Source organism: Haemorhous mexicanus, chromosome 11 (genome assembly GCF_027477595.1).
Source record: "Haemorhous mexicanus isolate bHaeMex1 chromosome 11, bHaeMex1.pri, whole genome shotgun sequence".
Lineage (NCBI taxonomy): Eukaryota > Metazoa > Chordata > Aves > Passeriformes > Fringillidae > Haemorhous > Haemorhous mexicanus.
In genome coordinates this window covers 9,662,141-9,687,174 of record NC_082351.1, presented here as the reverse complement: position 1 = coordinate 9,687,174, position 25,034 = coordinate 9,662,141, and the positions used below count along the sequence as shown (strand labels likewise).

Here is a 25,034-nt window from a genome sequence, read left to right as displayed (position 1 = left end):
AGATGTCCATTGAAGGGAGCTGCTGAACAAATCCCTTGAACAATGCCTAACCACCTTGAACATCTGTCCCTCCAAGACAAGTGTTCCCCTGTGGAGGAGAGTTTACCTGGCCAATCATCCAGTAGATGCTGCTGGGACCAGCTGTTTGTGTGCCACTGGCAGGCAAATCTGTGTCATGTGCTGGTAGCTGACAGGATTTGCTCTAGTGATGCTCAGAGCCTGTAGGAAACAAAGCGCTCTGTGTTCTAAGGTGTCATGTGTTGGTTTGGCCCAGGTGCTGTATATTTGCAGAGGCAGAATTGAATCCATGCTCCATCATGTAGCAGAAAGATATTTTGATTTGGGGTCCTAAATTACTTCGAAGCAGTTTTCTTCAACTGCCATCCAATTGCAAGCTTTGGCTTGGGCATGCAGCACAGGAGTTGCAAAATATAGCTAGTACTGTATCCTTGGATTAAGGCAGTTAAAATTGCTAACGTTAGGAGGGGAAGAATAAATAATGTCCTCTGAGACATTTGAATACTCTAGGTTAAGATTAAATTTAGAATTGATCTGAAATATTCTTTGCTGTTAAAAAGAAACTGATATCTGAAAATGGCTTCATTCTCTATTTTAAGTATAACCTGAGCATGAAGATCTTGGCTCCATAGTAACTTATACACTCATATCAGTCTCCTCTTTTAAGTGAATGTCATGTCTTGTATCTTTTAGAAATAGATTGTACTGGGCTCTTTGAGAGTACTACCACTCCTACCACTCACTGCAAGACTTAAATTTCACTGTTTTTTAATTTCTTTCTTATTTTGAGCCAAATGCTTGCTTTTTTAATAGTGAATTGCTTATTTTGGTGGGTTTTGGGTAGGTGAAATAGTTATTTTCTGTCAAATTCAGACTTGAAGCTGCCACCTGCAGATCTTGATTTCATGCCAAGGTCACCTTTTCCTTCAATGAAAAGTGAACCTACTTCTTTCTCTACTGCTCTGTTAGTGTGCTAGGATTCTGCCCATTTAATAATCCTGAGATTTTGCAGACATTTCAGGATGTAATTACATTTAAAATAGGCATATGGGTTATTATTTAGTTTTGGTACCCATAAAATACATGAACACTATTCTTGACACATCTTGAATCTGTTTTCACCCTTAAGTCCAAGATAATATTTTTCCAAGGAAAGCTCAATTTTTTTTTGTTAGGCATTGTGAAGGCACAGATATTAATGAAAACAGTGACTGTGTAAAACCACTCAGTGCAGTATCTGGTTTCTCATGGAGAGAGGCTGACTAACATGCAAGAAAGAATAACTGAATACAGACATCAAAACTAGTTTGTCATCAAGTTGAATAGGAAGGAAAACCAATCCTAAATAAGCTGTGGGGTAAGAGTAATGAAATATTGTTAAGGTTGGTGAGCTTAAAAACAAACTTGCTCCAAACCAATTTTCACTTCCCTAAGCAGAGGGAGACTGGAGCCTTTAGAAGATTCTGGTTTCTCAGGCAGTTGGTTTAAGTTCAGGATGAATCAGGCTATTGGACATGTTTGTAACAATGGACAGAAACTTCAAAGTTGCTCTGCCCACCTGCTTGTGTTTTCTGTAAATATAGAGGCTTGGGAGATGCAGCTTGCTTTGGAAGTAGAACTGATCTGTGCAAGGACTAATGCAAATGAAAGAGAAGGGGACAGCATGGGCAGAATTGCAGTCATAGCTGGTGTGAAAACAGAGATGTGAAAGCGTGATAAACAACTGAAGCTGTCAGAAGTGAGTTCTAAGTATGTAAGCATAGATGTGAGACTGTAATTGTTAGATCAGAAGTATTAGCTCTGCAATAAATGCTTGCTCTTAAATTACAGGCTAACAATTGTTGCTTTAAAATGTTGCCTAATCACCTTGAAATCCAAGGTACAGGGCAAACACTCCTGGTGTGTGCAGTGGGAAGCAGATGGGAAGAAAGGAAGTCTTTCAGTCCTGTGCCTTGATCCTGTGAGTGTGCTTGCTTTGATCTAGAATCTAAAGGGTAAATTCATGCTTTATGCTACAATACTGAGTGGTGAGGACCTAAAGAAAAGTCAGAATGAGAGAATGGATTTTGCAGCTGATTTCAAAAATATAAGCTTTTATACTTGTCTGGGGTCAGGAACTAAGCATTTAGGTCTGTCCGGGTGAAAGTTGTGTAGGATCAGATCAGAGGATGTGTTTCCTGTTCTGATAAGTTATGAAAACCTTCGACATAAATTTATTTTTTTCCAGAGAGGGCAGATAATATGTTTTATTTTGGGGGTTTGGTGGTGAGCTTTTTGGTTTTTTTACAGGCACAAGGAAATCTTTGCATGTGTGGCTGCAGCTGATGTGAGTGTGCAAGAACACTTGTTTCATTATGGGACAGATTTGCTGCTGTTACTAATTCCAGGAAGGCTGTGTATGGTAAAGTGTCACAGCAAATGCTGAATGGTTGATGTCACATGGACAGTTAGTGCTTGGGTGTTTATCTAAGCTTGTTTATCTAAACACTGAAAATGGTGAATGAAAGCATTGTAGTATAAGCTAAGTAGGTAGGCAGGTTTTTTATGAACTATTATGGAAAACAGGAAATATGCATTGATATATAGATTTTTTGCTCAGATTTAAACATAAACCTTCTGGCATGGTGTAACTCTGTACAAAGTGTTACTTTCAAAGGAGGAGGCTTATGAGGAGATTTTAGCCTCAGCATGCGTATATAACTTTCTAATGAAAAATACCTTAAAACTTGCTTGTGCTGAGGTACCTCAGACAGACTCAGAAAGAGGTAATCCCTTGGTAGGGCAATTTGGGAGACATGGCCAGAAGTAGGAACAGTCCTCTGACATTCTCTTGCCAAAAAAACCGTCCTCTTGACATTCTCTTCTGAAATTCAGGAACACAAATGTTTTAAATATCCTTAGCTCTTCTGGAGTTAAATGGCACTTAGTTGTGAAGATATGAAATTTCTAGGCATAGCTGACCTTCACAAAGGAAAGCTTGGTAAGAGCAGCATTTCAGCAGAAAGGACTTAGAAACAAGCAGCCTGTGACTCTTCAGATGTGTCTTTCAGCTAATACAGACATTTAGACTCTTTTGATGCTGCTGGGTTTAGAGCTTTCTTCAGGCCTTGGACTGTGCTTATTTCTTCAATGGTAAATTATCCCAGATGGTCCTGTTGGATAGGACTGGAGGCAAATTTCAGAAAATGTGATCTGATCGTGAAGTTGTCTGAAGTCCATAACTGAATGTCCAGAGCTGACTCCACCTCTCTCCTTTGCTGGTTGGGTTTGTTTGGTGACCTCGGGTGCCTCCAGTGCTCAGCCCATGGTCTCGTGCTGACTGCAGCAGTTCATCCTGTCAGCTTGTTCTTATGTAAACAAATTCCTTCTGAATTACTCATAGGCCAGATGTGCCTCTTTTTATGACCTTTTGGCTTCCAAATTGGTAACTGTATCTAATTTTGGCATTTGTTAATACTTATGAATCCTGTTGTACCTTTTCTTTTTTACTTCCTGTGAAATTCTTTCCTGGGAATCAGTTACGTTGCATAGAGCTGCAGCTCTTTGCAATGGGATGTGAATGTGAGTTTTTGTTTACACCTTCTCCACCCCCTTCTCTTTATGTAATTTTAAGCATTATAAGGGAGGGATCCTGTGTTCAAGAGCAGGGATTCAAACTTCAGTCTATGGTGAATTTGTGGTCTGCAAAATGATGATTTTTCCCCATCTGCTATCACCTTACTTTTCTGAGGATTCCCACTCCAGGAGGCTTTAGTCTGGTGCACAATTGCCTTCCTCCTGGAATAGGTAGGTAGATTGTTTACTTAAAAGAAAAACAGTGTGATGAGTACTCAAGGTGTTTCCACTGTTCTCTATCCTACTTGGCTGTGCGAGCAGAAACTTTGTAGGGTTGATCAGGAGCCTTGCTGTGATTGATCACAGGAGCTCTTCCCTACATCCTTCTCAAGCAGGGTAGTTGCAGAGGGTTACCCATGGCTGCCTCTCCGTTTATTAAAGGAAACACACTTATCTAAGCCTGTTTGGAGATGTGGCCTTGTAATTGGTTTGTGGGGGAACAGATTTTAAACAGCACCAGAGAAGAAGAGATTGAGAGCAGCCCTGATGAGAAAGACTTGAGTATGTTGGTTGGCAAGAAGCTTGACTTGACCCAGCAATGTGCACTTGCAGCCCACAAAGCCAAATATGTCTTGGGCTGCATCCAAAGCCCTGTGGGCAGCAGGCTGAGGGAGCTAATCCTGCCCCTCTGCTGTGCTCAGGTGAGACCCCACCTTCAGTGCTGCCTTCAGTTCTGGGGCCCCAACGTGAGAAAAATGTGTTGGGGTGGGTCCAGAGGAGGACACGGGGATGATCACAGGGCTGGAGTACCTCTTCTGTGGAGACAGGCTGAGAGAGTTGGGATTGATTAGCCTGGAGAAGACTCCAGGGAGAGCCTAGAGCCCCTTCTGGTACCTGAGGGGGGACTACAAGAAGAGCTGGACAGGGTCTTTGGACAAGGGCATGGAGTGACAGGAGGAGTGTCTTGGTGAAAAACGTGGGAGAGAGGAAAAGGCAGCACCCTCAGCTTGGCTTTCCAAGGGGCCTGAATGACTGCAGCAACCTGCAACCAGCTTTGCCTGGTAGTGGATGGAGCAGCTGTGCTGCTACAACTGCTTTCCCTTGTGCTCTGATTTGACAAGATTTCTTCCAGAAATAAGAGGATCAGCTTTTAATTTCTGTCATCTTACAGTGAATAGATTTGTTCTTCGACTCTGGAACAATAAGGCAAGTCCTGACAAGTCATTATTGGTCAGAATAAAAATTGCCTTTTAAGTTCAGCATCTCAGGCTAATTAATGTAAATTCTCCCACTTAGGTTGCTGCTGTATGTGGCTTGTTTTAATGCTTGAGTCATAATTCAAAGAAGCTAGATGGAGGCAAGATTTTAAAGTTTTTTTTCAAGCTGCAGTTCTGTGCCAGCTCGGAGATGGATGAAGTTAGCTTAAGCTTTAAAAGTTCCTAAGATCTCGAACTTTTCTGCTAAAATTCATACTTCAAGAAGGAGTAAGAACAAGTGCATGTGTTGTAGTGTGTCTGTGTCTGCATTAACATATACATGGCATGCATTTTTATACAGGTATATAAGTAACAAAATAGGTTTGTATGTTACACAATGTGTGTATACCTAATTCAGTGGAAGAAGGCAAATTATTCTGATGAAGGGAATGAGCTGGAAACTGTTGTTCCCACTTCAGGAGATCACTGTGTGTCTTGCCTTGGAGGCTGATGCTTTTGGTGTAAAAGAACCTGTAGCTGGACAACCCAAGGCTGAGAATAAACACTTTTTTTCAATGTTTGGCTGCCTTTTCTTGAGAGTTTTTCTTCAAAAATCAGGACCAGAAAGAAGCAGTTCAAATCTTGGTGACATTTCTTACAAGTGATTTTCATTCTTAGGTTTTTGTTCCTATCATGGCTTGTTTCAACACAAAACTGTTCTGTTGAAATTTTTGTTGTTGTTATTCTCCAGGAGCAGTGTTAGACAGTTTAGCATCACCTATGCAGTAAAGCTTGATTATTCCATACTGAATTCTGGAGGACCTCTTCCTATTTCCTAAAGAAAGTCTAGGACTGATGGGAGGGGAATATTGGTTAAGGGAGATAGAATGCAGGAAACATAAATCTATCTAAGGATGTTGAAGTCCATCCTTAGCTTTTCCTTCTCAAGAAATACAGGCTTGCTTTATTTTTTTTAGCAGTTGGTAGTCATTAAGTTTTATCTGTCACTGGGCTTTCAGTGTCTGGCATTACTATTTCTCATTTCACTTTTCACATGAATACTTTTTGTGCTTTTGGAAATGCACTATGTGCCAAGCTCCAATTTGTCTTCAATGTTACCTTGAAGCTGATGGTACTACTGTCTGTCCTGATTAAAAAGTGACACTTACAGACTATAGGGTAAGTAAATTGGACCCATAGACACTGAAGCATAGAGCAAGGTCACACTGAAATGTGGGAACAGCTTTTGCCTTCTGGTGAGGACCTGTTCTTGGCTGGAGATTGCCAGAGAGGGTCACTTGTACAGATAGAATGCTGGTATTTCTGCAAGCAAATCCAAATTTCAGTCCAAGTGCAGCCTTCTCTGTATGGACAGGCTGTTTTGTACATTTTTGAGTCCCTTAGCTGGCCACTAGCTCTTCCCCTGTTTCTGTCCTTCCGGGCATTCTGGTCAGCAGAGCTGGATGCTCTGATGCTGTTTCACTTAAAATACACGAGCCTGCTTCATCCGCCTCCTCCTGCCAGTGCCTCACTTAGGCTTTGGCACAGGAGTGCCTTGGGATTTAAATGGCTTTGAGATGTCCCTATTAACTCTTATTTCTTCCTGAGTTTATCAGGAACTTAATATTTATTGGCCTATGGTGAAATATGGCTGTTACAGCAGAGGTGCCAAATTTTAATGGTATTTTAGTAACACCAGTAGGGAGGAGGGTTTTGCGTAAATAATTGCATCAAACCCAAGGTAACGTTTGTCTGAAGCAAAAATAAAAGCTAGGCAATGTTCTTTTAACCTGCCCTCTCTTTTCTCTCTCTCCCTCCCAAATTCCCTGCATTATTGCAACTTGAATTCTGACATAAGAGTTGAGCATAGATTGGTCAATAAATTGTTTCACAAAGCTAATTTAATTTGTGTCCTAAACTGAGTTGTTAGCCTATGCTGGTCTGGACAGTAGATGGGGAGTAATGTGCATCTTGAAGAATGTGATGGCTTCAGAAATTTCAGTGCTGCCTTGAAAAGGGGATGCCTTTCCAGGCCAGAGAAATGTGCCTGTGCTCAGTCAATGGTACTTTGTGTGCAGCAGGGAGGCCTGAGGTACTTCTCAGCTTTTCATGAGCCATTCTATCTAGCACAGTGTACTCCATCTGACCTTCCTGTGGAGCTTACCTTGAAGCTGATGTGCTTCCACTGGATGTCACTGTTGCTCTTTGGGAACACATTTAAAGTATTTTACCTGTAGTGAAAATGACACCTCAAAATAGACTTTTAAAGGTATTTCTCTCTCTCTTTTGGATTAGTAGAATTGGGGTTCAGATGAACTGCATACAGCACCTTTGAGGGTTTGCTGCTGCTCTCTTTTTAGGGGAATTTTTTCAGCTAACATAATGAATTTGATTGCACTGGGGAATTATATACATTGAACGTCTGTGTTGAATTGAACATGTTGGATGTATGTGTTGTTTAAGGGGTGTGCTGTCTTTCTAGATACTTGAAAATTAATTCTAGGCAACATCACACTGTCTTAAAAAAACCATACCAAAACACAAAACCCTCAAAAGAGTAAATACACTGTGTTAATTAATTGAAAAGGACTTAAAGGTAGAGTTGAACCCACCCCCTTCACACCACTCAATTCTTCCCATCCAGTGCAGAGAGGTGAGGAAAAGGGAGAAGAAATATTTCTTCTGGGCTGAATTATAAGAATCCTACATTTTATTAGTAGGTGTAAAACTGAGGTGAGTGGTTATTGTATCAATATCTCTTCTGAGGATCACCATTTAAGAAGCAAAATGGCATTTTTTTAGTTGTCTCCTGCAGTTTACTACAGATGCACATGTGTTGTTCATACCTGTCCCCCAACCCCTGATGAGCCCTGTAATTGCTGGCCAGGATGCTGTTTAGCCAGAACAATTTTCATAAGAGGCTCAGTAAGAGACCTCTGGAATGAAGGCTGATTAATTTTCCCCTTCCCCCAAGTAGTTGCCTTGTGCTGTCTTTAAGTGGTTGCTATAAATAAATCACTTCTGTTTTCCCTTTGTCACTGAGATCTGTATTGTATTCTGAAACTGCTCATCTCTTCTTCCTTTAATGTTCAGCTGCTCCTTGCTCTACTCCCAGGGTGTAATACACAGATGTTGTAATAAGATATTTAATGGCAGAGACATTTGTTTGGTTGTGCCAAATAAATTGTACACTTGAACTCTGACTGAAATGAATTAAACCTCTGCAGCAGTGCCATTGTTTCTGGTGCCTGTCCCCAGCATTCAGCTGGCACTTCACCCACAGGTGAGTCAGATGAGAGCACAGATGTCACTGCCTGTAGTCATAATGGCCATTGGTACTGAGACTGACACAATTTTGTATTTTTGCAATGTTTTTCTAAATCTTTTAGAATTTAAATTCCTGAGGGCTGGCTCAGATGGAATAAATTGTCATTAGAAGGGCTCCTGGAGTCTCTCTAAGGCTGTATGTTTCTAAGGGTTTTCTTGTTCATTCTTGGGAACAGCAGCTGATTTAGTCTGCTTTTACAAAATTTGAGAATGTTTCAGTCTGGAGGCAATTTGGTTCTTCCTCAGTTAGGTGCACACTTGCCAGAACCGAATGGTGAAAGACCTTGGTCATCTGGAAGCCTCCTTTTTGGAAGTGGTTGCAGTCACCCAGTGGTGATTTGCTGGCTGGCTGTGTCCCTGCTTTAGACACAGGCACTAACTCAGAACCTCATTGCTGAAGGCTGCAGCTATGGGATTTCTTGATGGGCAGTAAGGACCCTTTCAAGCAGCTGTAGTGTTTGAATTGGGACAGTATGCCATGTTGTCATGTTTCTGTTTTTAAATGTAGATGTATTTCTGTTCTTGGGGCTGTTTTCTTCAGGAGCCCCCATGGCCTTTCTGGAGGTGGCTTTTCGTGGGAGTGGTACGTAGCTTGTGAGGTGAGCAGCAGAATATGGCATCTGACAGCTCTGGCTTCAACCTGACATGATGAGGGACCACCTGACCCCTAAAGCATCAGTGTGGGAACATCTCTGCAGTATTGCCTTTGCCAGACTCTTACACTTTGTGAACTGTAACAAAGAGAATATAGACTCAGAGTTCAACCCTGAAGCTTTTTATGAAAAGCTGTCTGACATATGCTATAAAGATAGATGGAGAAAATCTGTTGCTACAGTCATTTTTCTGCTCTGTGAGTCAGCTTGTTCTAATGGGTTTTGAAGAGGATAGCTCATCATCATTTGGGGTTTTTAAGTGCAGGTTGTATGCAGCGTTAGCTCACTAAAATTTCTGCTGTGCCATGATTGACTGGCCTGAAGTTACATCATCAGCATAAGCTAGTCAGCCTTAAAATAGAAAGAAAATGGCTTTTTTATGCTAGTTACCTATTGAAAAGCAGTGGTTTGTGGTTTTTGTTTGTTTTCACTTTTAAATTTAAGCAGCAAATAGCAGGTTTTTAAGACTGGATTGATCTCATCTCTGCAAAAACATATTTCAGTTGAGAAAATCAGTGCATCAGTGAGCAATGTGTGGCTCTTTGGCTTCCTGCAGCACAGGAGTAGCTGGAGTATGGCTCCCATGCTGTGTGGCCTGGAGTGTGGGCTGTGTTGGCCAGGGGCCTGTAGACAATCCCAATTATTCAAGCAGGTGGGAGGAAGGAAATTAGCAGAGGCTGGTGAGGCTGGTACCACCTGATACCCAGCTGCACCCCTGGCCTGTGGTGGAGCACAGTGATCCCTGTGGAGCAGCTGTCACTTAAACCTTCCTCTTCTTTCCTGCTCCTTATGCAGAACTGGCCATGTGAGGCTTAGCTGTAGGAGGATGGTTTGGTGGGCAGGGTCTGGAAGAATGGTCAGCTCCTACTGACTAGCAGTTGGTGGCCAGCAGCAAGGCTGTCTCCTGTCAAAGCTGCTACTGCTGCAGCCTCTTATTTCTTCTTCACTTGCTTCCCCCCTCCAGTCTCCACCTTCCCTAGGTACTCATATTTCTGCTTCTTGTGCTACTTATTGCATGTTTTGCCTGTGTTGTTGAGCTGGATCTCAGCCTTGGGAGCCTTGATGCGGCCTCAGTCAGTGGCTCCCAGCAGCACAGGGGGTTTTATGTATATTTTTTAAATATATGAAATTTTTTGTATGCATATAAATATCTTCATGATGTACTGAACAGTTTGGTGGTTAAAGTTATGTCAGCTGTTCTTGCTGCAGTTTATTTGCACATCTGCGCACATCTGGCATCAAATACAGAAAGGAGCATGTAAATCAGTACTGTGCTGGTGAGAAATGCATGCCTGCTGTTGCATGGGAGAGAAGACACAGAGGCAAATCTTCATTTCAACTTAAAAAAAGTACATGTGGAAGAACTTTTGGAGACTGTTTTTCAATCTGTTAGAATTCCTTGCTTTGTTGATTTGTAAACTTTGTGTGAGTAATAAGTGCATGGGAATGGAGCTGCACCAGGGATTGGCTATGGAGAAGTGTTTTGAGAGCTGTGATCTTGGCTTTCAATTCAAATTTTGTCCATTGGTGTAAATTGAGAAACTGAAGTCTGCAGTTGCTTAACCAGTTGGCTGCCTCCTTTAGTTAAACTTCTTTGTACTGCTTCTATGGCAATATTGCAGATAAACAATGCAAATACTGTTTGTTCTACAAGAAAGATACCATTTTGAAAGAAAAGGAAAGAAGAATAGGTTCTTTAGTAGAGATCTATTTGTGTTTTTCAAACTTAATTTATTCAGAATGAAATATTCAAGCTTGCATAACTAAAACAGTTGAAACTTCAAAGTAAACTTGTTCTTAATCTCGTTGAGGAGGAAAACCAGTTCAAGATATAAACAAAATTAAAATTACTTAATCAAAACAGTTCCAATGCATATTGGGACATCTTGCTTCTGCTGAACTTAACTATGGTACAATGTCTTTGCCTACTTTCAACTACCAAACATGGAGAGAGGCTTTAACTTCACTATTGGAGTGAAACAATCAGACTCCTCTGGGATAGCTTACTTAATTCCTGTCGTTGGGATGCAGTGCTTCCCTGAGCAGCTCCAGTAAGTCTTCACTTACCTGTAGTCTGTGCCTGTGTGCCACAAGAGCACACCAAAGTTCTTTGCACATAGAAAACTTGAACCTTGCAGGATTGCTTCAAGATTTTTATCTAAGGTTTGCCTTTCCCGATGGTAGTTTAAAAACAAACAAAAGCACACACACAAAACCCCCCCAGAAAACAACAAAACCACCCTCCACCTGGAGCAGGCAGACAAGTCAGCAGAAGCTTTTCCTTTTCCAGCTGTGGCAAGAACAATTCCTTTCCTCCTCTGCCTGTTTTTAATAGCCTAGACTGTCCCAGCATAAACTGTCCTTTACTGTTTACACTCCATGGAACAGAAATCCCTGTGCAGTTATTTGCATTGCAATAGCAGATCATGTCTGTTTATTTTTCTAGCAGTCAGAAATGGATGGTGGCATTCATCATAAGAAAACAAAAACTCAGGATTCTGTTAGGACCCATGAGCAGCAAGAGGAGGAGGCCAGTCTTGCAAATACCCTGGAGCATATTATGGGACAGCTGGATGTTCTGACTCAGGTATGGTTTGCTTTTTTGTTATTGACAAAGGTACTTGTGACTGGAAGAAATGGGAATGTTTTGCAATAGGTTCTTAGAATAATAATATGGCTGGTTCAAAACCTCTGCTTTTTAGTAGTATTTTGATAAGTCTTTCATCATCTGCTTCTCAGCTTCTCTCTATCAGTTCCCTCATGCTGACTTCCACCTTAGGCCCTGCTCTTCCCCAGTTTCTTTGTGCTGCAGCGTGGTAGAGGCTGCTGGTGCCAGCTCTGATAGACTGTGCTGTTAGCCAGGGTTTATCTAAGGTGATGCCTAAAGGAGTGGTTGGCAGAACAACTCTGTTTTGGTGAATAATCTGTGTCTCTTTTCCCTCCTCCGTTATACCACAGCCCATAGGTGAACTTTGTTCAGATCCTGCTCCTTTTCCCCACCCAGCATTCACTTACACAGTCCAATCTCTGCAGAATCCTCCTCCCATCAACAAGTCTGGGCCCTTCTGTGCCTCCTTGCTGGAACATGTTTTTCACCCACAGCTACAAACAACTAATCCCTTGCTAAAACATTAACAAACAGTTCTTTCTTGGAGTCAATAAGCAATGTTTGAAGAGAACCAGCCATGAATGGTGATCATCACAGAATGTGTTTACTTTATAAGAATTTTGGGATGGAAGTGTTTTTTGATTCACTAAACTGCTCCTTGCTCATTGTGGAGAAATACTGTTTCTGTTGGGCTGGACCTGAATTTCACTGTGTTTTTTTTGAGGTATGTGAAAAGCAGGGAGGAAAGTAAGGAATGGCAAACACTGGAGGTTTCCTGTAGCTGAGACTATGGTGGTAAGATGAAAAAATCTGTTGGGAGGGTTTTTCTGTGAGTTTAAATACTGTTTCTGAGGAAGAACAAGTAGGTCTTAAACTCTTGGTGTTCACCATACTGATTAGTAGTCTGAGTTAGCTCTCTGCTCTTGAGAGAGTTAACTTGTCAAAGTACTTGTCAAAGGGTGTAAGATGATGGGTTGGAGGGCCCAGCAGGAGATTGAAGGCTGTTTTAAGGATTAAAAAACATGCCACAACTACAAGCAGTCTAAAATAGTGTAGGATGAAACCCAAAAGGTATTTAAGTTCACTTGGCAGAAATGCAAAAAAGCACTTTTGCTGTGATCTTTAAAACACTGAGCACTGGAGGAGGGGAGGGAAATCTTGTGTGACACTGGGCCCTTATACTTCTGAGTAAAAAGCAAGCCAGTGTATACACAAAATATTTTAATACTGTTTTTACGTCTCCCTAGTAAGCCTGGAATGTGATTGTTATCTTTCATTACATTAATCGCATCCACATTTCTGATGATGGATGTGTAATGGCTCCTTTTCAACTTCATAGGTGTTTAGAGGAGGCAAATATTGCAGTAAACAGTAGGTGTGGGATTTAACCTAAATATAAGCAATGCAAATATCTCTGTTGAAGATATTGTGTAACTGTAGAAAATTCTAAATGTTGTTTTAAACCTAGCAGAAAGAGAAATTGAGATCAGTGGGGGAGGAATAAATTAGTAAGTTATAGGATAAAATTGGAAGTAGCCCTGAAATAGTAAAAGACCAAAAAGCTGCCTTGAGTAGCTGTGTTCTTCAACCTTTTACCTTTTTTGTAGCATTTTTACCATCTTTGAGGTACTTAATTTCCCATTGGTTCTACTCTGTGTATGTTGTATTAAGACCATTTTAATGCATTTGTACAGGTAGGTGTTCCTGACACGCTGCTTTCATGCCAAGGTTTTGATATGTAGCAGTGACACAGACACCAAAGAAACTTCAGCAAATGAGCCTGGAAGAATTCCTCATTCCTGGGCTAAGGCAGAAGGCGCCTCAGAGAGGAGGGATGTGGGCAGTAGCAAGGCAGATGTGGAGGGCACTGACTTGCATGTCTGAACTTTGACTTTTCCAGCTTGGGTTGGTAGGAGAAAGGAATGCAGCTCCAGCAGAGCCACTGTTACCCCTCTTTGATGCTGTTGGCTGTTCTCTGGTAGGAGCTGTGGTATGCAGAGATCCAAGTGAACTGGAAGCAGTTCTGGTGGTGTGGGGCTGGTTGTCTTTCCAAGGCATTTCTGCCAAAGCACAAATGAGTGCTGCTCCCTGCAGGCAGCAGATTCAAACCAGCATGCGTGTCAGCTTTGGGCCTGCTGACTTCTTTGTGAAAGGAGGACACCACTGCTTCTTCAAAACAACAGAAAGCTTTCATAAACACCACTTAACAGGTGTCGCTGTTTTCTCTTCTTGGAGAAGGGCTGAAGATGCTCCTTAATGCTCTGTTAAAATCATAATTCCCGAGTATTGCATGTTTCAGGAGAGCTCTAAGGGCATAAGCAGGGCCATCCACTTGAAGGGAAAGAGCATGTGACATTTCCAGAAACCCCCTATTGATATAGCCATCCATGGGCTTCTCAGGAATTTAATCTGTTAGCTCCGTGGGAGCTTGGATTAATTTCTGATGTGATATCTTGAGTTCCTGTGTTCATTGTTCTTGTGGTAGAGGCAAGGCTGTGTTGCCATCATGTAAAGTACCGGTGGGGGAAGGTTAAAGTTGTGATAAACTACTTGGGGAAATTATGCAGATCTAAGCCCAGTTTATTTTCCTAATATTTTTTTCTGTAGCTGTCATTTCAAGGTTTAAACCTGGTATCATGTGGAAGTGGGAAGGAGAGAAAATACTTCCAATTTCTGCTGAAAGAGGTGATAGTAAGACATCAGCTGTGGGCTGTCATCTCTTGCCAGCACACAGCTTTGTTCTGAGCTGCACACTTGAAGCTGCATCACCAATTATTAGTACCTTCCCTCTGCTGGCAGTAGATTTCCAGATGAAATGAGGTGTCATGTGCTTTGATTGAGTGAGATTGTTTTTGTTCAATTCAGAGGTCTCTTCCAGCCAGTCACCAATCACTGAGGCTGTGGAGGTGTTGTGCCCTGCACAGGAGGATACACTGAAGCAGACTTGCTCCTTCAGCTAGGCACTTCAGTTCTTATCAGAGAGAGACAGATCAAAAGAATCCAGTGGCTGTTGTGTATCACAGCTAGCAGTAACCATGAGAGTGGATAGAAGCTTTGCTAATCTTCATTCTTATGTTATTGATGTGATTCAGTTATTTAAAGTTTTGGCAACTTTCTTTCAATTGGTCTTTAATTCAATGAAACCTTTTTCCTCCTCCCCAAAGCTCTGTCAGGATCTCTTTCATTTTACTTGTGAGAAACTGGGCTAATGTGACTTGACAGGGTCTTCATATTTTTTCCTAACAGCAGTTTGTGTTTGGCCTTACATGGCTCTTTTTCAGGAGAGTAGCATATGCTTAATAATTCTGCTGCCTTGAAGAGTGAAGTTGAGACCTGGACATAAGCCGGTTGTTCCCAGTAGTTTTGGATTACTGAGATGCCCTTGTTCCCCTCTGTAGGAAAGCAGGCAATTCACATCTGGCAAAGGAATGAGGAAGATGAGAATAATAAATGTATGATACTGATGCTTTGCTCGTCCCTTTCCTGCAGCTTATTCTCTTGTCAGTGTCTCAGTGTTTAAAAATCCTCTACTGGCATTTCAGAGATGTGGAAAGGATGAAAATGCAAACTGTTTATCAATTTATTTGTTTTCATTGAGGACTGGATTTCAGTATCTGAGTGCCTATATGAAGAGTTAGGGTGAGTATTTAAGTTCAAGGGGAAAACAAGGTGATTTTCTCTCTTGGATAGCCTGGCACAGAAAGGTGTGTTTTGGCTGAAACAAAAATGTAGCAGATATCAAAGATTTGCTTGGTTCAGGTGCATCTCCTGCATTTACAGCTGAGCTGCCCTTCTGAAAAGATCATCTCTGAGTAACTGTCTTGGCTGCATTTGCAGTGATCATCTTCAAACAGTTTAATGTGCTCTTGTCCTCACTCCAAACACCTCCAGCTGCTGTGTTCACTCTGTTCATCTGTGGGCAGCAGGCACTGAGGCAAAAGCTGCTGGTTTTATGTGGGAAGGAAGATGTCTTCTCCAAAGAAAGAGTTCAGAACCAGGTTAGCATAGAAATTCATAAATAGCTGCAATAATCCACCCACAGGAAATGGCTTTATATGCTTCCCCAAACTAATCTTGCATTGAAGCTGGGAGAAAACAACCCAGTGAAATGGAGAAGACTTGATAAATCTGTAAAATAATCCAAAGCCTGAACTGAAGGACAGTCTAGCTCATGTGAGATTAAAGGATTATTTCACTCCAGAAAAAATTGCAGGCGGAGAAGGAATTCTTCTAAATTATTTTTTTAGCATAAAAAAAGAATTGGACACAAGTAACTTGCTTTTTAATTAAAGCTGAAAATATGTGTGTGTCTAGTGCTTAGTAATCAAAGCGAGTAAAATCAAATTTTTACTTCCTTTTTGAGATGTGGTCTCAAGCCTGTGTTGGTGGGGGATGAATGTGGTCTCTCTTTTGAGAGGTGCTGAATGTAAATTAGTAAAATATATGCTTTATAACTTCAGGTGGCTTTAAATAAAGAAGAAATATTTGGCATTGGTGGGGGGATCATGTCCCAAGTGCTTCTGCCTTTCTGTGCACAAATATCTTGGTTTCTGTGGTGCTCTCAAGACCTGAACTCCAGTTTTCTCTTACTTGCAGTTTTCTCCCAATATACAGGAGAACACTGCAAGTAATTTTTACTCCAAGAGAAATAGTTTGAAATCTGAAACACTAATAAAAAAGTTCTCATCTGAAAGTCTGTGTTGTGTCAGATGAGCTTGGTTTTTAAATCTGAATTTAAAAGACATAGAGGCTATTTCTTGTGAATCAGACCCATCCCTTAGAGATTCAGTAGCTTTGATCTCTCACTCAAAACAAATTAAGTACCCTGGTTATTGCCTCTGTGTCATTTAACAGAGCAACTTTTTTTTGCCCCTGAAATTTACTTCCAAAATGCACTTTTTATAAAATCTTAATGCAAATGCATTTTTCTCCTTTCTAAGATTGCTTAAATTAAATGCACTCTGAGGGATGTTGCTGTGTTAGCGGGGCACTCTCTGAAGGCTGGCTCTTCAGAAGTGCTGATCCTCTGCCTGGATGTTCACAGGACCTTCACCTTCCATTTTCCTTCAATGGGAAGGAATATTAAACACCTCCCACAATTTGTTTTCATAAGCAGACTTTGAAGATTAATATAAGTTGTTATTCAGCTATTGGATACCAGCAGCTGAGTACATTTAGGTGAATGATTTGCATCCTCTCAGAGGCAGGGGACGGATATGGGAAGGCTTTGAAGTCTTTATGGTTGGGGAAGACCTCTGGTCATTCAGGGTTCTAACCTCTGTACTGTGCAGTTGCTGTCATGGTGCATGTTTGGACATTGTTGTAGCTCATATTGACTAGCTGTGGTTTTTTTTTTTTTTTTAAACTGGGAGTCTTCTGACTCCTTTTGCTGTGCTGGCCCAGCCACAGAGGTCTGGGAGCTCTGCAGCAAGGAAGCTGCTCTGAAGCCATCAGCCATTCCCTTGTAGAAATGTGCAGGATCTGATGTAAGTGCCATCAGTTTAGCTTTGGCTGATCAGCTGTCAACAACAACTAAAGCAACAGCAACGTGTGAGGAAACATTTCTAGTCAGCGGGCTGTAAATGGAAAGACTCAGTTGCAACGGGCTTGTGTGCCTTTTGTCTCCACCCTGTATGGATGAAACTGGCAGAGTCTGTGGCTCATTTTTGTAGCTAGGATTGATTTAATACAAAAGACAACCTTTTCTGTACTCCAGAGCCCTTTGGTCACTGTGATACTGGTACCGATCGTGCTGCTTGCTCTGGCAAATACTGGATGGTACTGGAATTTTTGTGTATGCTTGTGTGGTTTTCCTACTGTAAAAAACACAGTGAGCATTGCAAGTCATCACTTGTTGCTGTGCTGAGAACCGCAGGAGGAGATCTGTACATTACACCAAAGTTGCTCCTATAATTTAGTGAAATGGTTGGTAAACTGTAATTCAGGTAATTCTGCAGAAAGTGAGGTGTGCTGGGAGGGTGGAAGGAGAGATGGCAGCTGAGAATGATAGAATGGTTTGTTTGGAAGGGACCTTGAAGTTCATCTAGTTCCAACCCTGCTGCCAGGCCAGGTTGCTCACAGCCCCATCCAGCCTGGCCTTGAACACTGCCAGGGATGGGGCAGCCACAGCTTCCCTGGACAACCTGGGCCAGGGCCTCACCACCTTCATTTTAATACTAAGGGGAGGGTAGCTGAGCACTGGCTTTGAGTTTTCTCAGTAACCATTTCCTTCTTGTAGTGCTTCAGGCTGCTAAACAGAGAAAATTCTTTACTGTTGAAGTGTCATCAGTAATGGATGTCTGAATGGTGGATGAAGAGAGCTGATGGGACTATGAACTCTAATGCCCTGCACTGGAGAACAGACAAGGAGGTTGTTTAGCAACACAACTTAAGCAGATCCTGATGAGGCCAGACTAGTGCTGGCATTTGTCCTTCTGCAGGCATTGTCCTGTGTTCCTAATCCATGTCACTCCACAGTGAACCTTGGATGGATGTGCAAAACCTGCATTGAGGGGTCTGTGGGACTTCCTGACTCAAATCTGTGCAGCAGCACTGACCAAGATGTTCCTGTCCAGCCACATTGGAGCTTAGTGTGTTGTAGGAACAATAATAAAAGTTTGTAGAATTTGAAGCAAGTTACAAAGTAAACCCAGGAAAATTCATGGTGCTGAATTAGAGAATGGGATAGTGCTGAGTCTACACTCACTAACTCAGCCTGGTGTGAAATATTCCATGCAAATAGGCTTTGTGAGAGTTCACATTAGAGTTTGCCTTCAAAGCCATTGAGATGGTGAGGAGCTACAGACCTGATTTTAAGTGTTTGGGGTAGCACATCTTGTTTTAGTCTGAGCACATGAGGAACTATAATTTCTGTTAGAAATACCCCACATTTTATTTTAAACCAAAACCCACTCTGAGGTTAAGGCTTTGACCACTGGAGTAAGGCTGGTCGTTGCAGGCATTTGTTTGCTACATAAAGTGTTAATTCTGTGAAAGCTTCATGCCTTGTTCTGCTGTGAGATGAGACTTAGCTCCTCACTCAGTCTGAACTGCCAGCCCTTCTGAGAATGCTTCAGAGGTGCAGAAGGTGTGTAGCTGGCTTGGGTGCCATCTCAGAGCTGTTAAATTCTGATTTGCATGTGAGGAGAGCAGCCCAGCTCTCTTTAGGTGTGCTTGGTAAGAGCAGGGATCTGCTCTGGGGGTCCGGGTGCAGCTGCTGACGTGGAGGGGCACTGGCTGCATGTTGGGGCAAGCCCAGCATGGTATGGGAGGAGGAGAAGCTGTCCTTGCCAGACAGGTTCGTGCTTGAACTCTCTGCATAAGTTCTCCCATGAGCCTTTCAATCTTGCAGCTGCAGTTTGGAGTTGTAAACTGTGATTAGTGGTGGGAGTTAAGGTTTTTTTTCCTGCTGTAAAAGGTGGGTAGGGCTACCCCAGTGCAAACCCTTCCCATGGTAGTTTCACTCATTGCATTAGTTTAGAGAAAGGGCTCCCAAGCTTAATTTACCTGGCTGCCCCTTGGATGCTAAGGCAGCATTTTTATGATGCAGTTCACATGTACTTCTTGGCCATGTTTGGGGGTAAAGTGGGCTCTGAAATTGCTAATTTTAGGGAAAATCACCTGAAGTTGCAGCAGGGCATCTTTGAAAACACACCTGCACTGTTCATGCTTGTTACAGAGGGCAGAGCTCTGTAACCTGCAACTCCAGGTCAAACGTGGCTAGTCCCATTCTGTAAATCTATGGGCAATCTGTAGTCTTCAATGGACCTCTTAAAAACCATCAATCCCTAAATTCTTCCTTGTACCCACACAGTGGGGTGGAGAAAGTGTGGGTGCAGAAACTTACAAACTTCTGCATTTGTTGTGTGCTTATTGTGGGTGATTTTTTTTTTTTAATAAATTGAAAAGAAAATGCTGTCTTCATAAATTACCATGTCACATAGGGAAGAAAAATCTGAAGAGGCAGAAGTAATGTTTTTTCTTTGAGCTGTTTGATATATTAGTGCTCTGCAAAATGTTTTAGCATATGCTTATAAAACACAGCGGAGGAAACTTTCAAGGATCTTTTTAAGTAAAGTTAGAAAACTACTTCTGCTTCCTTTGAGATCAATGGAGAGAGGGATTTTCTGCTATGAAGAAACAGGAATAGAAATGCAAGTGTCCTATTTTTCCTGCACAGAGCCAAGAACATGTATGTGGTGCAGTCACTGTGCAGTATCATATCCCTTGTAGGTTCAGCCAAGCTGTTGGTACTTATCTGAGGAACTGCTGTGTCGGTACTTTTTGGGAGGGTTCCCTGATTATTGGTGATCAGTCAGGCAGTTCTCTGTGCCCTGTGCTATTCCATGGCTAACTCAGAGCCACTGTGGCTGCATACTGGAAAGGCCCTGTGCTGCACCTTTGGCCTTGCAGAGAGTGTGCCTGAGCAGGGTGAGCATTAGTTATTCCACCCTTCTGTGCCCTTGCCCCCAGCTCCAGGCTAAGTCCTGCTTTAGCCCTTAGCAGGCTGGATCTCTCCTGGGCTCCACTGCTGATCCAGAGCCTTGCTGGTGACCTCTGCTCCCTGGCTCTGGATTCCTGTTCAGGTTTCCTTCTATGCTGATGGAACTGGTTTCTTTTAGCATTCCATTAGCACCCGGTTCCCCTTATCTGTCCTCCTCAAAAGCCCCTCCAGGGCTGCTGCAGAAGCTTCAGCTCTAAGGCCAGTGGCTTTTGAGCTGTCTCTGCTGCTTAATCAAACATGTTTAAGAGGGGCTGAGGAAAAGATACCAATGAGAGCGTATTGGAACAGCATCCCAAATCACTCTTATTTGGGTTGTAAAAATAACATGGAGGAGTGGCATAAGGGGCTTGGCATCAGGTAAGCAAGCATGACTACTAGGTGTCTCAGTTCAGGTGTCCTGGGGGAGGATGGGAGTGAATATTCCTCAGAATTTTTAAGTAAATTGAGGCAACTTTTTATTTCTCCATAGTTTCTCATTAATGTTTTCAAAGAGAAGATTGGTTTTTTTTCAATGTTGAGTCTGTGAAAATAAATGAAGACAAATGTTGCCAGAAGTGTTGGTAGAAGTAATTTAAGTTTTCTGTGAAAAATTCCTGTGTTCTGTTCTGGTGCCCATAGTAATGCTCACTATATTACTGCAATGTCAAAAAATACTCCTTAAGAAATAAATAGCTTGGTCTTTTTTTCTTGTTTAAGCCTAAGCTGTTGTCCTTTTGCCAATTTGAGCCAGGACTTCAATAAATTATCCAGCATTTACTCCCTGGTGCGTAATGGAGATGTGTGCTGAATTCCTTACACACCAGGAAGCCCAGATCCTGCCACAGAGTGCAAACTGGGCTCTGGTGAATCCTCACTGGATCTGGCTAACAGTGTTCTCCTTGGCTTAACTGCTGGTTTATTATCTTTGAGAAGCCATAGCAAAAGCATGCAGGAGTTGAATGGGTGCAGTTTCATTTGCCTCCTGAGAATGACTTGCTTTATAAATAGCAGCATGGAAATATTGTAAAACTTTCAGCTGCTAATAAAGGAGCTTTTCTGTGCAAGTTGCAATATGGCACTTATAGCAGCTGGGCAGTGTTTGTGCTTTCCCTTACCTTCCTAGGATATCAGATGCCCTGTCTATTTATATTCATCATACATTCAAGTCTAAATGGACTAGAGTCATTGATTCCTACTTTGGCCTTCCTGAATTTAATTTCTGACTGCTACTTTTCCACTTTTAGTTTCCAAAAAATACTTACTGCAAGTTTCTGCTTGTACTTACGTGCAATTTCCATTCCAATAAACATTTTCCTTACAGCTTTCTCACAAATTCAACACTCTGTGAGATCTGCTTTTCTTGTGTCTCATGGTGCTGTGTGTAACAGCTCTTAACTCCTATTGACAGGATCATGGTGGCAGTAAATCATGGAACAGAGGAACCACGAGTGATCTGGGCATTGCTTCTGGCAGGGCAGTGTGACCGGGCCTTTAATTCAGCTGATTATCGTTCTAAAAGAAATTTGATGCAATGTTTCATTCTCTCTCTTTTTATTGGAGTGTTGAGTTACCAGTTCATTTTTTAGATGGAAAAGCCAGGATCCCTACTGGTTTTCATTCTCTGTCTGGTTGCTTAAAGGATAAGACCTTTGCTGTAAAACCTTGGTAGACATTTGGCCTGCTGTGTTCTGCCCTTGGTAGCTTTGTCCTGGTCTCCAAGACAGTCACTAGGCAATGGCATGGCTGGATGTGGAAAAGATTAAGTCTTCTCTCCTTTGAATAGATGGCAGGGCTCCTGCTGGCTCTGGGGCACCTGGATGGTACAGGCTGGCTCCACAATGTTTCTTCTGGTTCTCTGTGTACTTCAGTTCCTGTGCCTCTAAGGGATGGAAATAGAGGAGGAAAAAACTTAAATGCAGCTGGTGCTGTAGCCTGTGGAAATATTTGGGCAATGCAGGGTTTATTCTTTCAGGTGAAGCTTTCTACAGCTGCAGCAGAGCTCTTCTGCTGCTGTCAGAAATAAATATATTAGAAATAAGCTTTGAACTGTGTTTAGGGAGGAGAAAAAGGAGCATTATGATGCACTGGACAACCTCAAGCCCTTCCTGATTTCCTTGATGCAATCTTGCAAGATGGCTTTGCCTTATGCCTGCTGTTGTTTTTACTATGTCTGTTTTCTCTTCTCCCCCACGACTTCTCATTCCCTAAATCATTTTACAGCAGACTTTTCTTAGTCTCAAGTGGCCTTAGCCAAGCTATTTCCTCTCTTTGTGCTTTCGTTTCCCCAGCTGTAAAATGGGGATAATGAGACCTGCTTGCTTTTGTCAGGCACTTAGAGATGTGCTTACGAAATGTGCTATTAAAAGGCTTTCTATGTATAACTGCTATACAAACAGCGGTTGTCCAAGTTTATTTGAATTACTTTATTAAAGTCCAAGGTTCTGAGCATCCTTTGTTTTTAGCAGAGGATGTTATTTATGCAGTAAAAATGCCCGAAATGTGAAGCTATCGATCGTTGCTGATAAGTTTATGGATATTAAAGCATTAAATCATCACCACCCATTATCAGCCATTCTGGTGTCTCTAGAAGCTGAAAGTGGTTGTGCATAGCTGGGGCCCTTGATTATCTTGGAGTGATCAATAAAAGGTTTTCAGCAAAAGCTTTTATTGCCACGTGGTTAAAATGTTCTTCCTGTGCATCCTGTACATGATGACTTCAGCTCCAGGAGAAAGAGAGCAATCCTTTGCAGGGTAAGTGGATTACACAAAGAAATGTAGGCATTATGTTGAGGTAGATATTGCCACTTGGAGTTTTTCCCCTCTATCTCCTGCTGCATTGTCTTGGGCTGGGAAGGTTTTCTTGCCTGTCATGGTGCTTGTCCAACAAGTTTTGAGTGTTTTAATTACAGCAGATCCATGGTGTTGAGGGAAGGGAGGAAATGCTTGGAAGCAGAGACATAAAATCAGAGCCATAACTGAATAAAATTGTTTAAAATTTGTGTCTCGTTAGCAGAAGTGTGTCTGGTGGCTCTCCAGTGTCTGGTGCCTCATGAACCTGTCCGGGAAAGGAAATGCAGAGCCCAGTCTGAAAGTACCAGTGCTGAAATGGGTGCTTGCTGTTGTCTGCAGGAGGGCTCTGTGCCCACTGTCTTCTATTGCTCCTCTCTGAAGTCATGCAGGGCTCTGCCCTGCTGGAATACTGACACTGGAGTTCCAGCCTAGAAATACCTCAAAGTATTCCTGTGAATTTAGCATTTTATTGAGAGTACAGTGTGCAGTGTGTCCTTGTCAGCAGCTCAAGAGCAGCTTTCACTTTGTTTTGCAGACAGTTTCCATCCTGGAGCAGAGGCTGACACTCACTGAAGACAAGCTGAAGGAATGTCTTGAGACTCAGCAGAAAATCATTCAGAACAAAACAAACTGATTTCCTGAGATCAGACAGGAGCTGAAGGAATGGGAGGTTTGAGGTTGTTTGTGTTCCTAACAGACTGTGTGTGACTTGCTTTAACAATTTTGAGCACAATCTATTTTTCAATTGCAATGTATAGTTACTGTATCTGTAAATAGCTTTGTTACTTCACTAAAATAAAAGCAATATTTTATTCATAAGTGTGGGTAACAATTGTGATCTCTTGTGCTTTCCAGAAGTCCAGCAGCCAGCATGTGGACTGAGTACTAACCAGGAAGGTCACATCTCTCCTGTCTCTGGTCCTACTAAGTTAAAGTGTGTAAGCACCTTGGAGTTGCCAGACGCCTGGCCCAGGCTGTATTAGGCTTGTTGCTGAGGCGTGTGCTGCCTGAAGGTGAGAAGCAAAGTGCTCTCAGGATATTTGAGGCAGTGGTATTTCACCTCTGCTCTAGGACCATATTGAGCAGGTGAGGTCCTGTGCAACTGGCACCTGGAAGAGTTTGTCTCAGCCAAGTCTCACACAGTAAATCTGACACAGCAGCTGAGACCCTGGATGATGTTTGTGCAGAGGTGATTAAATCTGACACATTCAACCTGCTCCCATGTGCAACAGAGGAAAAATGATTGAGGCTGGAACAGAGGCCCCAGTGTGTCAGATGCAGGGTGATTTCCAAGGAGATTTTCCTTCATCTTTGCTTCTTAAAGACAGGGCAAAGGGACAGGAAGGGAACTAAACAGTGGAATGTTTTCTCCATCATGGAACTCCCCTCTTCTTATACTGGACTACCTTTAATTTTTGGTAATTTTACAGATGTTTTCACAATTGAGTAGCTCATCACTGGCACCTTCCTCCCCTCATCGCTCCTCCTGACTTTTTTGGGGCTTGAGCAGCTGTTCAGTATGTAGCTGCACAAGAATTTGGACTTCTGGGAGATCCTGTCTGCAACACCTCTTTTGCTAACACATACTGGTGGTCTCCTTTCTTGCAATAAAACCCACATTGCTGGAGAAACTTGAGCACCTCAGGGTTACCTTCCTCACCACTGTCTGTCTGACCTCTGCAGACGGAGAGGCTGCCTCAGCCTCTGCCCTTGGTGGTGCCTCGTGCCACCAGCACCTGCCAGCCTAGCACAGCTTCCAGGGCCTCCATCTCCACGTGTGATGGGGCACTCTGGACGCTTGCCTGAGGACAGGCTGGCATCCTTACTTCACGTGGGGTTTAGGCCTGGCCTTAAAACCAGCTGTGGTTTTGGCTTTGGGTTGGTTTCTGGTGTTGTACCTGTTTTTGTTGCAGGCTGTGTTGGCTGGAACAGTATTTTGGTGGTGTTAAAACTCCTCATTCCACCTGGGGGAAGCTGGTTGTGTTTTCCTGCCAGCCACTAGGAAGCTTCTGGTCTCCTTCCCTCCTGGTCCTTTGTACGTCTCTAAGAACCCCTTGCTGGCATGATCACAATATTTCACTCCTTCATTTGTGGGAGGCTGAGAGCTTTCTCATTTCCATGCTTGGTTGATGATGAGTTTCTCTCTGCTCTGCCACAGACTTTGTTTTCTGTTTCCAGGCTCTGAGTCTGATAAATCATTACTTTCCCTTAATGGAATCAATTCAGTGGTGATATTCTGTGCTCTTGCTCTAAGCTTTCAGTGGCTTTCTGCTGAGAGACTGACATCATTTTCATTGAAATGAGCTTGTGTGGTGATGCAGATGGGTGGGGAGGAGGGGACTCAAAGATGCTGTGGCCAATTTGCTGCTAGAAAAACAGCTGTTCGTGCCCTGATCTGCTGCCAC

General features: G+C 42.5%; 1 protein-coding gene across 4 annotated transcripts in view; it reads left to right on the top strand.

Annotated features, from left to right (window-relative positions):
* The window catches only part of POC1A (POC1 centriolar protein A), a 44,527-nt gene extending 21,079 nt beyond the window's left edge, over positions 1-23,448 (top strand). For 3 of the 4 annotated variants that reach the window (XM_059856321.1, XM_059856323.1, XM_059856324.1), the window contains 2 exons: positions 11,196-11,336; positions 23,165-23,448. In XM_059856321.1, the coding sequence (XP_059712304.1) occupies positions 11,196-11,336; positions 23,165-23,263 (240 nt within the window). In that variant the 3' untranslated portion in view covers positions 23,264-23,448. The remainder of the gene's footprint in view (positions 1-11,195; positions 11,337-23,164) is intronic. The other variant, XM_059856322.1, reaches the window with a different exon arrangement.
* Positions 23,449-25,034: the final 1,586 nt, after the last annotated feature.